The sequence below is a fragment of the Sturnira hondurensis genome, unplaced genomic scaffold (genome assembly GCF_014824575.4).
Source record: "Sturnira hondurensis isolate 20B ecotype Veracruz unplaced genomic scaffold, ASM1482457v3 Scaffold0000780, whole genome shotgun sequence".
NCBI classification, from domain to species: domain Eukaryota; kingdom Metazoa; phylum Chordata; class Mammalia; order Chiroptera; family Phyllostomidae; genus Sturnira; species Sturnira hondurensis.
The window spans coordinates 4,762,259-4,777,777 of NW_028073411.1; the positions used below are offsets into that span (position 1 = coordinate 4,762,259).

General features: G+C 49.0%; 1 protein-coding gene across 2 annotated transcripts in view; it reads left to right on the top strand.

Moving 5' to 3' along the window:
- The first annotated feature begins 4,638 nt into the window (after positions 1-4,638).
- CCDC149 (coiled-coil domain containing 149) overlaps positions 4,639-15,519 on the top strand; it is a 97,555-nt gene continuing 86,674 nt past the window's right edge. Inside the window, exon 1 of one of the 2 annotated variants that reach the window (XM_037044891.1) lies at positions 4,639-5,099. In XM_037044891.1, coding sequence (XP_036900786.1) covers positions 5,052-5,099 — 48 coding nt within the window. In that variant the 5' untranslated portion in view covers positions 4,639-5,051. The remainder of the gene's footprint in view (positions 5,100-15,519) is intronic. The other variant, XM_037044899.1, reaches the window with a different exon arrangement.

Below are 15,519 nucleotides of genomic sequence, written 5' to 3' on the forward strand. Positions count from 1 at the left end.
GGAACACTTCCATCAGCGGAAGGAGCTGCCCCTCTGCCTCCGCTAGTCCCTACCCCCTACCCCCTGCCCCACAATGCCCCAGCCAATCACGCCCCGTGCCTGCCCCCTCCCCCATAGGATGACAATCTCGGGTCTCCAGCCTGCCAGCCTGTCATCAGCCCCACTCAGTCTATTTGAGCACCTCCTGGTGGTTCAGCGGGGAGTGGAACTTACTTCCACCCCCTGCTGCCCCACTGATTGGCAGCCAGCGGGGCTGGGGGGAGCAGTGAGCAACTGATTGTTTGCTCCTGGGCAGGGAAGGCTTTGTGGGGGCAGACTGAAGACCCAGGGACTCAGGGGGCTATCGCACAGAGGATCTCTGAGTCAGGAACCTGGCCAGAATCCTGTCTTGGCTGCCAGCCCTGGTAGAAAAATGGATGAGCCCCTTTGTAGAATATCCCCAGGTAGGGGGAAAAGAGGAGGTTTATCTTCTGCAGAATTGAGGCCAGTGGTCCTGGGGAACTTCAGGTCTCAAGGCTCTGCAGAAAGCCTGGCTGCAGTGCACCCTGGGACGGGCAGTTCCCTGCCCCTGGATGAAATCAAGGACAAAGGAAGGCTTTTTGCTACCAGCCCATGCGGTCTCCTGGCAGGGCCCGTCAAAATGGCCTTCCCTTGACAAGAGCAAGAATTGGGGGCCTTGGCTCACATAGAGTTAATTGAAATATCTATATTTTATAAAACATCTATATATCTATATCTGTATCTGTATCTGTCGACCACTGTAGAACACAGTCATTGTGAAGCATCTCCTCCCCAGCCTCATCAGACTGGGTTTCTTAATTCAGGCAGGAGAATAGCGACTTGAGCAAGGAGTGGTCGTGAATACCGCCCAGCCGTGCAGTTCAAAGGAAAACCAAGCCAGAAATCTCTCCTGGAGATTTGCTTCGTTTCCCTCCATGAGAACTCTGACATTTGGCTCAGGAAGCCAGAATTGGAACAGAAAATACTGTCTGGAAAAGTCGTATCAAAAACTTTAGGGTCCCCCCCAACCCGGGGCGGGGGTCTGGGACTCTGAGGATGTGGCCAGAGTCATCCCGCAAGTCAGTAGAAAACCTGTAACAAGAGGGTCAAGTTTCTAACAATAAGTTCATGTTGTTCTTTCTAAATTTCTCCAGAGATTTTTTTTTTAATTTTGTTTCCTTTGTTTTCATCAGTATCTGCTGGTTCAATTTCTTAGATCAAGCTATTTTGGAGTTTCCACATCTAAAACTCTCCAACTTCTGAAAGAGAAAAGCATCACTCAGAAGCATCTAAGCGCTTTCTTCTAACACTATAGGTGCATATAAATAAATAAACAGAACTGGCCCCGCAGCTACAATATATATGGAAAAACTAGGTCCCCGGAGGTTTTTCAGAGCACTAAGGGGACATGAAAAGAGAGGCCAAAAAATAAACGAACAAGCCAAACAGAAAGACTTATAGACACGGAGTGGACTGGCAGTTGCCAGAATGGAGGGAGATTGAAGGACTGCGTGAGAAAGGCGAAGGAATGAAGGAGTACAAATGGGTGGTTACACAACAGTCACGGGGCTGCAAAGGACACCATAGGGAGTGTATCAATAACATCACAATCACTATGCACAGGACAGGACTGGAGACATGGGGGGGGGATGCTTTGTAAATATACAATTCTCTACCCAGTGTGCTGTACACCTGAAATAATACAAAATAGTATTGAATGTAAACTGTAATTGACAAATAAAAATAAATAAATAATAAATAAACCCCCCCTTAGGTGGGCTTTCAAAATGTGTAACTAGTATTAACAGCATTTATTTTTTACATTTACAAAAGGGTAGAAAAGACAGAATGTCACACCATAGTAAAAATCAGCACCTCCCCAAATAAATGCATAGAAAAAATATGAGACATAAGCTAAAATATTTATAGCAATTTTCCTAGGTCATAGGAGATTTTACCATCATCTTTCTATGGCAAAGCAAATAAACCTCCATTTAATTTTTTTTTAAAAAGAAAGAAAGTAGAGGCTAAACCCATGTATTAATGCTTCGTTTGAGGTGGGAAACGTCAGTCAAGGGACCCTGGTTTGAAACCGGTTCTGTGCAAACGGACTGTCAGATGAAGCATCTAATGCACTGCTTTCGTCAGAGGTAAGGACAGCCGGTCAGCAGTTTCATTATTATTATTATTATTTTTTTTGAAAAACATGAACCAGCAATATCATGAGCTGTGTTTTTGTCAGCCTGGGCTGCTGTGGATGAGGTATCTAGAGGCCTTCTTCTATAGGTGCCTAAAAGCTTAAATGGGATTTAATTATTATTATTACTCACTGTCAGGCTCCATAAATGAAAAGAGATAGGAAAAGATCGCTCGCAGCAACACTGCCTTGGTCTGTGGTTTCATCAACATCTCACGAGAGAAGCAGGTTCGAGCTGGCAGGTGGGGCATGGAGCCTCAAAGGAAAACCCAGCAACTGGAGATGTTTCAACCGAGTGGGAAGTTTCTCCACATGCCGGGGAGGGAAGAGGCCTGCCACGCTTTGATTTGCCTCCCCAAATTTATTCTAAAATACCTTCAACTCTGGCTAAGGGTACTTCAGAGAAGGAAAGCAGAGAGGAGAAATGGCGTCACGCGGAGTTGTCTTAAAGGGACATGGCCTCTAACGTAAGATTCCTCGGCTCCCAGCAGCTTGCTGATGGCCGGTCCTGCTGCCTGAAATGCCTGTCAGTGAACGCTGCCGAGGTGCAGCCGCACGGGGAGCCTCGGCTGAACGTGGCAACGGGAAGGAGCAGCATGCTTTCCCGCCCGAGTGCCAGCCGAGAGCAAGGCACAGACCAGGAGGCGGCGGAAGGCAGATGGGCCAAGCTATGTCCACTCTTCCTACAGCCCATTTCATCGACAGGTCAGAATGCAACCAGATGGTTTGCCAGGGGGCAGTATATTGGCAGACAGTACCTGCTTCCTAGCATGAGACATCAGGCTGTTAGGAGCAAGAGCTCGGCACTGAGTTAACCCTAAACGTTCAGCTCAGGGATGACCTTCCTTCCACCTCCTCCAATGAAAAGAATAGATGAGGTGGCCTAGCATGGTCAGTAGGCAGGAAGCCCTCGCTGCCTTCTAGCCCCTTCTTTTTCTCCAATTATTCCCTAGAGAGAAAAACCTGAATGGTAAAGTTTGCAAACCCTCACGTCCCAGTAGAGGAACTGTGGTCTGCAATGTTATTGAACCCGGATGAATATAGGATTTGCACACAACAGGCTTGGAATAAATGTGCTGACTAGCAGTCTCGCAGTCCCTGGCCCGCCAGAATCTGTTGTAGACTCGTAGGATCAGTCTTCAGAGGAGGACCCAAAAGGTCATGATGCCAGGGCTATCACCTTTTAAGGGCTACCAGGGAGAGTCGAGGCCATCCAGGCTCTTCCTCACTCCTGCCACCAACAGCATACCCTCCCAAACATTAGTGGCCTAAACCCACGATGGTTTCTGTGGCACGTGATCTGTGGGGCAGCAAATGGGGCAGGGCTCAGTGGGGTAGTTCTGCTTGGTCTCTGCTGTGGCAGCTGAGGGTCAGTGGCCTCACTCACACACGGGGCAGTTGAGTGGTGGTTGGCCACGAATCCCTGGTTGTCCAGCAAGCTTTTCTGGGCTTCTCTGGTGGGGATCACAGACTCCCATGATAAGCAGGAATAAGCCTGACTGTACAAGGAGCTTTATAGGCTTCTTTTCGGAGCACGTTTGCAAACATTGCATCAGCCAGAGAGAGTCACGTGGCTGAGCCAAGGGTCAAAGTCACAGGCGATGGCTGGGACAGGGGTAGGAAATTACTCACACCATTTTGCAGTCTACCCTGTCAACAAAACTAGGCCAACAACAGAATCCAATCTTTCCAACTCCCAGGGGTGCTACGTCATCCACAGATCTCCAGGATGCTGAGGAGGGCTTGTTGGAGCCAGACAGCGGAGAGCAGTCTGTGTTTCCCCATTGGATACATGGGGATAACATCCACCTCACAGGGTGGATCCAGAATCCAGGACCTAGGTCGTGTTGATATGGCCTAGAAATAACAAGCAAACATTGGCTGGAATGCTTTACACCTGAGCATGGGTTCACCACCCCTCAACGGCCCTGCCTGTCGGGACAGGCGAGTGCTTCTGCAGCTCCGAAAGCTGGTGGTTGGTGGTGGTGCTCCGGAGGGTTTTAGGTCGCGCACGGGAAAAGCGTCTTGAATGACATCCACTCTCCTGCTCCCAGCCGTTCTCTTTGAGTCCTTCTTCTTAGAAGTCGAAGGTCCCTGCTGATACTGCGTCCTTAACACCTCTCCTGCCACGTGTGAAAGCGCCCCACTCAGCCATTGGACCGGCTTAGAAGTCAGTATCATCTTATTTTTAATTGTTTTTGACAGCTGATAGTTTAAGAAATAAATATACATAAACCTTAGTAGCTGGAAAAACAACGTTAAATGTCTGACACGTGGCTCATTTATTCAGGTGTTCAACAAATCTTTGCAGAGACCTACCCTGTGCCAGGCCCCGTACCCATCTTTCATCAGAGGACAGAGCAAAGCGCCCTGCCCTGGCAGCGCTTCCAGTCTGCTGGCCCGAGACCTGACGGTGGTCAGGAAAGGGCTGGATTTGGGGATACGTGCTTCCTGCGGGGGACACGCAGGTGTGGTCCCTGCCTGCCTCCGCTCCTGCGGAGCGGCAGTGCTGGGGTCAGGGGTCACCTCCGGGCTGAGACTGGGCCGCCCCTTCCTTACGAGTCCCGGCGCGGGCCCGGGCGGTCATCGCGGCCCGGGGCTGCGCGGAGGGTGGGGGTGGGGGAGGCCAGGCCGGCGGGGCTGTGGCTGCGGGCCCGGGCCGCGGCTCCTCCTCCCCTTCCTCCCGAGGCTGACGTGGAGGCGACAGCGCGGGCGGCTGCGGGAGGCGGCGGAGCAGCGGCTCGGAGGCTCCAGGCCCTGGCGGGGCCGGGTGGCTGCGACGGCGGCGCAGCAGGAGACGGAGGCGGAGGAGGGTGGTGTCCCTGCCGCCCGCCCGCGCTCGCAGGAGGAGGCCATGAACGGCGACAGGACCGAGAGCGACTGGCAGGGGCTGGTGAGCGAGGTGAGGCCAAGGCGCCGCCCAGGCGGGATGGGCCCGGCCGAGCGCCCGCCAGCCCCGGGCCCTGCTACCAGGGTGGCGGAGCCGAGGCAGGGATGCGCGGGAGGGGGACGCGCACCCGGTGGCCACGGCAGCCTAGCCCTGCGGGACCTGCCAGGTGCGCTGTTCCTCCCGCACTTTCCGGTCTATCCCGGTGCCACTTTCTCCCACGCCATCTGGTGACAGCCTTTGGGGAGGGACCTTCCCTACGGCAGAGCTCGGCCCTGGATTGGAGAGAGAGAAGCCCGGGGATCCGGGAGGCGTCGGAGCCAAGCCCCACCTGCCTCCTAGTCTCCACTGTTTAGGAGCCAAGCGATTGGACGCCCAGCGCTAAAGCGGAAAGGTGGTGCCAGGGGGAAATCCGGCCCCCGGGCAACCCCCGCGCCAAGTGGCGTTACCGCAGCGCTGCAGAGGTTTGGGTGGGGGAGGTCAGGATCCTCCCTGGTCTTCATTCACTCCAATTCAATTCAATCAACTCGTGTGCGCTGTTGGCCCCTTAAATGAAACACAGGTGCAAATTCGTTCGATTTGTGGAAGCAGAGAACACCTTCCCCTCCTATTTCGTCATAAACACCCCTGGGTCCGTTTTTTTGGACCCCTGTGTTATCTCTTCAGTCCATCCCCAGAGTTCTTGGCTTGGGAGGGACTACCTGACTCTCCAGGTGGGAGGGTTTGCTGACGTGTCCTTCTCACAGGTAAGTTGCCAGGCTTACCGCTATTTGTGAGGGCAGTTACCTAAGTCACCTAGCCAGGCTGACCATCCATCCACCAGAAATTCTCCTTTCTCTCCCCTCTAAGAATTACCTTCCATCCCCAAGGCCCATGTGGGGCTTCTTTCCCTTTACTCCTGGGCACATATGCAGAGTGTAATGGTTTGCTCTGTTCCTTCCCTTGTGAGGGGTTGGGAAACCCTGTACCGACTTTCTGTTCTCACCATGTTTCCGGGCCTCCAAGTCACTGTCATAACGTGTATGCAGAACACTGCATTTCTGAAGAGGAATGAGATGTCATAGTTTCTCCTGCAGTTTAATTTGTCTGTTCTTGGTCTAGAAGTTGGAAGCTCCTACCCCCACAGTAGTGATACATTTTATTGTACTCTGTCCCCATCTCCCCTAACACTCAAGCTTTCTGCTAAGGGACAGATTCTCTGGGCATCTTTTAAAACTCTAGGCGTATCAAGAACTGTACCCAGCAGGCCAAGAGGCTGGAGGTGGTTCTTCATATTAGTCTGGTGTTGGACTCCAAAATAGCAGCAGAATATTCACCACTTGCACAAATACTTATTTATCAGATGCCTGTTAGGAATCAGGTACATTGCCAAGTCCTTGGGACTCAGTGGCGAGGAGAGAACCCTTTCTTCCATCAAAGGACTCCCAGAACACACGGTACCATTTGGGAGGGGCTTTCTCGAACCCTACCAATACTAAGCGAGTACAATAGAGCAGAGTGTGAAGGATGAAAAACCAAAGGAAAGGAGGCGCACTGTATTGTAATCAAGCGATCTCCCTGCTAGGCTGTGCGTTTTCTTCGACTTTCTTCCAGTGGTCTACATACTGAGCACCATACAGGGCAGGTGCTCAGAAAATGCTTGCAGAATGAAGTTGAGATCCAGGGCTTGTCTTGCCTAACCCAGCTGCGCTTCTCCGGTTATGTCTTCTTGCCTTCCACAGACATTCATTAAAGGCCCAAGATGCTGGGGGCACACGGCAAGGGGTTAGCTAGGGAGTGTGCATGTAGCATGCCTCCTGCCCTCACGATAGCTAATTGCTGTTTCTTGTGTCCATCTTCGATGTTAAGCATTTTATATGGCATCACTCCCATAGTGGTATAAAGGAGAAATCATTTCTTATTTCACAGGTAAGGAGACTGCGGCTCAGACGGGCTAAGGACCTTGCTCAGAGCCTCGCAGCTGAGGGACAGAGTTGGAACCCTGGTCTGTCTGACTTCAGAGATGGTGATTACTAGGCACTTTGCATTTTGTTTTGTTTTGTTTTATTTTATTTGTCCTCACCTGAGGACATTTTTTCACTGCTTTCTAGAGAGGGAGGGAAAGAGAGAAACATTGGTGGGTTGCCTCCCATACACGCCTGGACCAGGGATCAAACCCACAAACTAGGTATGTGCCCTGACTGGGAATTGAACCCTCAATCTTTTGGGCATGGGTCAGTGCTCCAACAAACTGAGCCACACCAGCCAGGCACACATTTTGTATTTTACTCATTGGTTTACCTGTGTGTATCTTCCACCAGGCAGTGGGTTCTCCAAGGAAGGGGACCACATCTTATTCCTTTTTGAACCCTCAGCACTTGAATTAAATGTTTCTCAGAGTATGATCCACGGAACACCTGCACCAGAGATTCTAGGTGCCAAGAGTGCAAAGGATCACTTTGCCTTTGGGGGGGCACATGCAAAATGTTGGGCCTCATCACAGGTCTACTGTAATGCATGGCAATCTCTCTCCTGCCCTCCAACTGATCCATCTCCCTAACATCCCTTCCCCCACCCTCATGAGTGTGAACTTACCGGGAAATAGGGACTTTGCAGATACGGTCAAGTTTAGAATCTCAGGATGATATCATCCTAGGTTTAGGGTGGGTCCCAAACCCGAGTGGTGTCCTTATAAGAGAGGCTGGAGTTGAGATAAAAGGGGAAGGGCTACGAGAAGACAGAGACGCCCCCAGAGGGAGGTCATGTGAAGACGGAGGCAGCAGTGGGAGATAGGCAGCCACAAGCTGAGGAAGAAAGGCCAAGGCTGGCCAGCAGCCGCCGGAAGCCAGCAGAGGCCTGGGACACATTCTGCCTCAGAGCCTCCGGAAGGAACCAAGCCTGCCGTCACATTGCATTTGGACTTCTGGCCTCCCCAGCTGTGAGAGAATCAACTTCTGTGTTTTAAGCCACCCAGTTTGTGGTAATGTGTTATGGCAGCTCCTGGAAACTAATACACACAGGGCGTGGAAGTGCCTGCGGATATAGCCCCAAATCTACCTTTTCCACAAGCTGAGCCACCCAGGCGAGTCCCCTGCCCACTCAAGTTCAGCTGGCCAGGGGTGGACTGGGCTGGGCGTGGAGGATTGGTTGGTTCTCAGCTGGGTAGGGTTTAAAGAAAAATGTAGTCAGTGGCCAGTGGTGTTTCAAAATGATTTTGGCCCCCAGCCAAAGGAATTGGGCAAGAGGCCACCAGACATCTGACCTGGGCCAAATGGCCTTTTTGACAAGCATCTGCTTCTGCAGAATTCCCGGTCTCCGCCTCCCACTCGGTCCGCACTCCAGTGCCCTTCCTGCCCAGAGCCCTGTGCTTGCTTTCAATCAGTGTGCTTCCTTGGCTTGCCTCTAGGAAGCAGTTTCCATTTAAAATGGTTCTACAGAGATCAGTTTTATTTTCATACTTTTAGTATAACAAGCTGAAATTACAGTCTTCCGTCAGGCCCTGGAGTAAACACAGCCAGGCCTACGAAAGAGGCATGGCTGGTATTCTACTTCGAAAATTAAATGTCCGGGGAGGGGGAAATGTTCTTCTTATCACCACCTGAGGTGATCTTTCTAAATCAGGGGAAAGTCTTGAAACACAGCTGCACGGACAATCGATAACTTTTTATTTCCAAGATAAAAATCCTGGTCATCTCTCAGCCTACTGCCCTATGATAAACCATGCCTAATTCAGTCATTGATTAATTCATTAGATAGCAGTCATTCTCGTATTCCTCGAATGTGTCGTATGCAGTGGCTGTGAGGCAGACAGAAGAGAGTTGACTCTGGGCCTCTGCCCCAGTACAGCCACTGACTTTCAGAAGAGAGGGGTCGAAGAGGCGTGTGGTCCGGCCCTGTGGTTAAGGGCACAGCTCCGGGTCTTGGTCGCTGATGGGGATCTTGGGGTGAGTCTTGGCTCTGCATCTTTCTTGATGCAAACGATCAAAAAACCAACCCAAAGTAGTTCAGATCAGGAGGGATTTATTGGCTGATGTTGTGGGTTGACCTGTGTCCCCAGAAAGAGATGGGGACACAAGTCCTAACCCCCTGTACCTAGGAGTGTCCCCTTATTTGGAAATAGAATCTCTGAAGATGTATTCAGGTTAAGGTGAGGTCACTAGAGTGAGCTCCCCATCCGGGGACCAGCATTCTTGTAATAAGAAGAGGGAAATTTGGATGCAGAGATGCACAAAAAGAAGAAAAGGGAAAGTTACAGAGGAAAGAAGGCTGTGTGGTAACAGAGGCCAGATTGGTGTTACACAGCTCAAAGCCAAGAATATGCCAAGGTCGCTGGCCACTAGCAGAAACTAGAAGAGGCAAAAAAGGGTCCTCGTCTGGAGGCCTTTTAGGGAGCATGGCCCTGCTAACGCCTTGATTTTGACTTCCAATTCCCAAGAATGTCAGAGAATGAGCTTCTGTTGTTTGAAGATGCCAGTTTATGGCAACTTGTTGTGGCAGCCTTAGCAAACTGATACAGCTGACCTGACTAATAATGCCAAGATAGGGGTCCCTAGGGCACAGTGGGATTCAGTGTGCAAACACATGTTTTCTCTCCATCTCTGGGTCTGCTTGCTACCTGCCTTCAGTCTTAGCCTCCCATCCTCTCAAGTTCAAGACCAGAGGAGAAGCCAGACACTCTTATGTGGTAGATTCCATAAAATCCCATGAGGCACTGCTTTTGTACGTCTGTGGGAGAAATCATTCAGGAGAGTGGTGATATGAATGTCTTAGGCCTGGAGCTGTGCACGGCCCGGCCCAGACCACATGGACTGAGAGTGGGCTGGGACATTGGAGGCTGTTTGTCAGGAGAATGGATGTCAAGAGAATCACCATGCTGTGCGGCTTCTCTGAGCCTCTTTTTCTCCTCTTTAAATAAGATAATAGGGCACCTAACTCATAGGTGCTGTGAAGGTGGGGCACCAATGAAATAGTCCTTGTTCTCTGTCTGGTGTTAAGTGTTTAGCGACCTCTGGTACAATAACGATGAACCTCAGGACACAAACTCAGATGTTCATGAAATGAAGACTTCTTTACTTGGCTACAGAACCTTAGTTTTTATTACAAATGCATACACTGTGAGGGCATGGAAATGTAATCTGGATTGGAGTCATGCCTTCCCTTTCCTTGAACTTGTATTTCAGTTCTAGGGGAGCTAGTTAAGTTCTAGTACTAACTCAGCCAATGACAGGGGGATGGCGTGGAGGGCTATTTTTGTTGGCCACACTCTCCTCATTTCAGTCTGGTATCTGGTCATTGGTCACTGGACATCACTGTTGCACCCCTCCTTGTCCCCCTCTCAGGCCTCTCTGTCTCTTTGGCTGTCTGCGCCGCACCCATGTGACTTTGGGGGAGTGATGAACAAGTTGCTGTGGTGCTCCTTCGCTGCTCTGGGCGTGGGCAGTTCCACTGCCTTGCCTGAGGTGGGGACAGGTCATATTCCGCTGCCCCAAAGCACTCCTGAGCTGAGGGCAAGTCTGGGAAACTATTGTGCTTTGTCTGCAGAGATGCACCACACAACGCAAGGCTGCGTCCTGGGGTCTTGGGATTATTTTACGCTTCCCAAGGAAGAAGGATGTCTTTGTTAGGGTGAGGTCTAAGCCACCCTAACAAAGATTCCTACCCCCACTCCAAATACATTGTTTTAAATCAGGTAGATACGGAGATATGGAGATGCCTTTCATGTCACAATGTGGTGGCCCAGGCTGGGAGAGCAGCCCTGCTTCATGAGTCATTTAAGAGCTGGAGCTTTTTCCATCTTGTTACTTCACTGTGTCTTAGGGGTTGGTCTGCAACTGTATGGTTGAAGCTGGCTTGTTACTGGGATTTTGTCCCACCCCATGGAAAAGGGGCCGTGGAAAGAGGGAGAAGGTTCAGGGTAAGGGGATTTTCTTTAATTAGGGATGATTTGAGAGCTGTACATTAGTATTTCTGCTCACATCCCGTTGCTCTGAGCATAGCCATGTGGCCACTGATAGCTGCAAGGGAGGCAGGGAAGGCAGTTTTTAGCTGGGCATGCCCAATTTAAATTGCGGAGAGTTGTTCTAATCATTACCTGAGGTGCTCTTTCAAAATTTGGGAGATTAAAAAAGAAGAAGGGTATATTGGACAGAAAAAAATTAGAAGATAACAGAAAAAAGATAAATTGGACTTTATCAAAATTAAAACTTTTGTTTTTTGAAAGACTCTTAAGAAAGTGAAAAGACAAGCCACCGACTGGATGAAAATGTGTGCAGAACACATGGCTTACATCCAGAATATATAAAGAACTCTCACAACTCAGTAATAAGAAAACAACCTAGTTTTCCAATTGGGCAAAAAAGTTAAACAGAAACTGCACTCAAGAAGAGGTCTGCATAGCCAGCAAACATATGAACAGATACTCAACATCCTTAGTGATTAGGGAAATGTAAATGAAAACCACCGTAGGATGCCACAACACACCTATGAGAATGGAAAAACAACAAACACATCAAAGATGGATGAATGAAGGGCTGGCAAGGGTGAGGAGCAATTGGAAGTCTTATGTATTGCTGGGGAATTATAAAATGGTATAAGCACTTTTGAAAACAGTTTAGTAGTTCCTCATAAGGTTCTACATCCACTCAACCAAACAACCCAGCAATCCTACTCCCAGGTATTTCCCCGGGAGAAATGAAGACACATACAGCAACTTGTAGTGCATGTCTATGGCAGTCTTGTTTATCATTGCTGAGAGCTGGAAGTAACCCCAGTGTCCATTAAACAGTGAGCAGGTGCATTGGGCTACGTCCTCTGACAGAGCCCTGCTCAGTGTTAAGATGGAACACACTACTGACCATGCAAAAGGTCCGTGGGTCTTAAAAACGTTTGGAAACTGAAAGAAGCCATAGACTCAAATGGACCTCCTGTAAGATTCCATGCCTATGACAGTCTTGAAAAGGCAAGACAAGAAGGACAAAAACCAGATCAATGTTAGCTGGAGCCTGGGAATGGGGTGAGCAGATGGACTGCAGAGGGACACGCGGGAACTTTCTGGGGTGAGGGATACCCTTTGAGCCTTGATGGTGGGGACAACTACAAGACTGTAGGTTTGTGGAAATTCCTAGAACCAGTACACCCCAAAAGGGTGAATTTTCTCTATGTAAATTATGCCCCTAATTTGCATACAGAAATCTAATTTTTTAAAAGAGGGGGGAAATGGATATTCAAGACAGCTGTCACTATAGAAACCTTACTCCTTGCCTCTCCGGTTCCTCAGCTCATCAGGTGTCCAGGACAACTAGCTATGCTCCTGCCTCCAATGCAGTTCCCCGAGATCACTCAGTTTCCCCTCCCCAGGCCAGCTGGGCAAAGCTCAGCGTTTATTCTTAGAGACTCACTAGCAACCAAGCTCTCTTTCCTTGCACTCTGATTTTGCCCTTTTTCCAACCCTGAGATCTTTTCTAGCTTTTTGTGTGTGTGTGCGTGGGTGGGGAGGTCATGGGGAAGAGAGCTACTGGGAAGACCTTTCTGTGCCCTGAAATCTTAAGGAGCAGGCTTTCAAAATGAAAAACCAATCACAACTACCTGTGTTATACTGGGCACTACCCTCCTGGGAACACAAAGGCAGGACGTCGGGCTTCTAATAAGGGACAGGAGTATGTAGGGAGAAACAGAAAATGAGGACAAGATGGATAGATAGGGTATCAGTTAATATTTCAAAGCATTACTTATATTAACAATATTGTTAAATGAAAAAAATCTGCACAATAGTGAACGATATATCTTAGACATGTGTGTGGGCAGTTGGTGAGGCTTTCTGAGATAGGAAAATACTTCTTAGAAGTGGAACTTGACCTGGGTCCTTCCCCTTTGGTTGAAGAGGGCATGGTGTGAACGCTGGCTAGTGGTTGACCTTTGGGAAAATGCTGCAGAGAAAGACAGAGTCTAGTGGTTGAGGCACAGCAGACTTTAGAGTTGGCTAGCCAGGGTGCACCAGGGGGTGCACGCTTTAAAAGCAAGACCGAAGGGTAGCTATACTCCTAGCTGTAGTACAAGTTGATGAAAATATTTGGAATAGATCTGTTTCCACTGACTTCAAGAATCAATGAGCCTTTATCATCTACAAGCCTCTGTTTACCAGATAAACACAAACTTGGTAACTTTGCCAGGAATCAGGAAAAGACAAGTTAAGATGAGAAATCAGTAATCTAGCTTTTTCCTGTTGCCATCCACATTGTCAAATACTTCCATTGTACCTAGGTCATGCCACTTATTATATGGTTCCCTAAATAGCCTGTGACTTGTTTTTCTTGCCACTGGGCCAGAAGATCTAGAACTCCTGGAAAGTAGGGACCATGTGTCACTGATTTGTGACCTTAATGCTTAACAGTGTGCCTTGTAGAATATAGGAATGTTTGGATGCTTGAATGACTGGCGTGAAGAGGACACGGCATCGGTGGGAACAGAGAAAAAGGCGTGACAATGACAGAGATTTTAAAGGATGACCCTGACCAGATTCCATAGCCGGCTGGATTGGGAATGCAGAGTAGAATGGGTCCGAGACGACCCTCGACGGGTGGCTAGACTGGGGGTGCTTGGTACAGTAGGAGGTTGGGGGGTGGAGCCTGCTGCCAGGAGGCTGAGTTCCACGTGGAACTCTGCATTGTTGAGTTTCCTGGGAGCCCTTGAACTCTCACGAGGCGAGCTTAGCGCTTACTGGGAACATTTTTGATGAGCAGCTCTCGTCATAGAGGCAGACTAATTTCAGAGTACGTTTATTAAAATTAGCAAGTGGGAGAAAGTGAGCACATCTGCTGTTTTTAACTGATGGGATGGATTCATGTTCTCTCCTGAGCAGGGAAATTCATGTACGTGCTTCTAAAATGGACAATTTCTACTCTTATTATGTTAAAAATTAATATACTGACCCTCACATTGAAGAAAATAATTGGCTGAAGATTAGAAGAGGACTTTGGCTAGTTCCTGAATGAAAATGGCCGGAGTGAGTGAAATTTCTTACCCAGTGCCTGGTTTTCCACCAGTGAAACCATTCCGGGGCTTCAGGCGCCTCGCGGCAGGGGACCTGGCGTAGCAGACGGTGTGCGTCTCTCGCCTGACAGGTAAAACCATGCCAGTGGTAGGGGTACCTGGCGCCCCAGGAACACAAACCTTTGGTTAATTTTTTTATTTTGAAGTCTCCTCATTTTTATTTTACCTCTTCTATTCTGTTTTCATTATTTTATGCTATTATTGTAACACATCTTTTTTTTAAANTTCAGGCGCCTCGCGGCAGGGGACCTGGCGTAGCAGACGGTGTGCGTCTCTCGCCTGACAGGTAAAACCATGCCAGTGGTAGGGGTGCCTGGCGCCCCAGGAACACAAACCTTTGGTTAATTTTTTTATTTTGAAGTCTCCTCATTTTTATTTTACCTCTTCTATTCTGTTTTCATTATTTTATGCTATTATTGTAACACATCTTTTTTTTAAAGAAATTATTTTGAAATGTTTTAATATGTTCAGCGCAAAATGTAATCATTATAATTTAAGAAAGACAAAATGAAGAGAATATAAAACATCTGAGGGAAAAAATTATAATGCTCAGATATTGAACTAAAGGACATTGGAAAAGAATACTTTTTGAAACTGATGCTTGATAGAATGTTAACTAGATACTAAGAGTTGAAGAAGCTACGATGTTACATGAGAGCCAGAAGGAACAGTGTTTGACCCGGTGAAGAACTGGCATAGAGATGTGAGCACTGATCAAGCTTCCCGTGGGGACTTACTTTGGGAAAATCAGGTGTTAAAACACCACATATCTTACTTATGTTCAAGTTATCAGGTCTCCTTCAAGCCAGTCTATGCTCTGTGAACTAACCTACAGAGTTGTCTTAAAAAAAAACAAAACATGCTTCACCAGGTTCTCTTATTCCAAAGCCTCCCATGCTTCCCCATGTCTGGTATTCAAGGCCCTCCTCAAACTGGCCTTGACCTTTCTGTCTCACTGCTCCCCTCATACATTGGCTGCTTCAGCCAAATTGAGTAGTCATGCATTCTGGCTTCCACCGTATTTCCACATCCTGACCTCACGCCGGTGGGCCTTCCGCGTCTTCCCGGCCTTTCCCACTCCTTTGAGGTGGAACAGAAGTCCACGTCCCTCCCCAGATCTCCCAGGCTCGAACTGCTCTCTCCATCCTGTTACCAATTAGAATGCGGTCCCAGAGCACCCACACAGCGCTCACGTGCTTCCTGAGAATGGACGGCACCTGCTCGGTGTGCGGGTCTTAAGTCTTGACACCAGTTAGTGAGCTCCTGGGGGACTGGCCCGTGACCACCTGAGTTGGGGTAGGAAACAGGGATTCTGGAATGATGAGCTTCACACAATTGTTCAAGAGAAGCGGGACCTGAGTGAGGGTGCTGATGTAGCACTCCAGTGCCGACCTAGTTCTGGCCCATT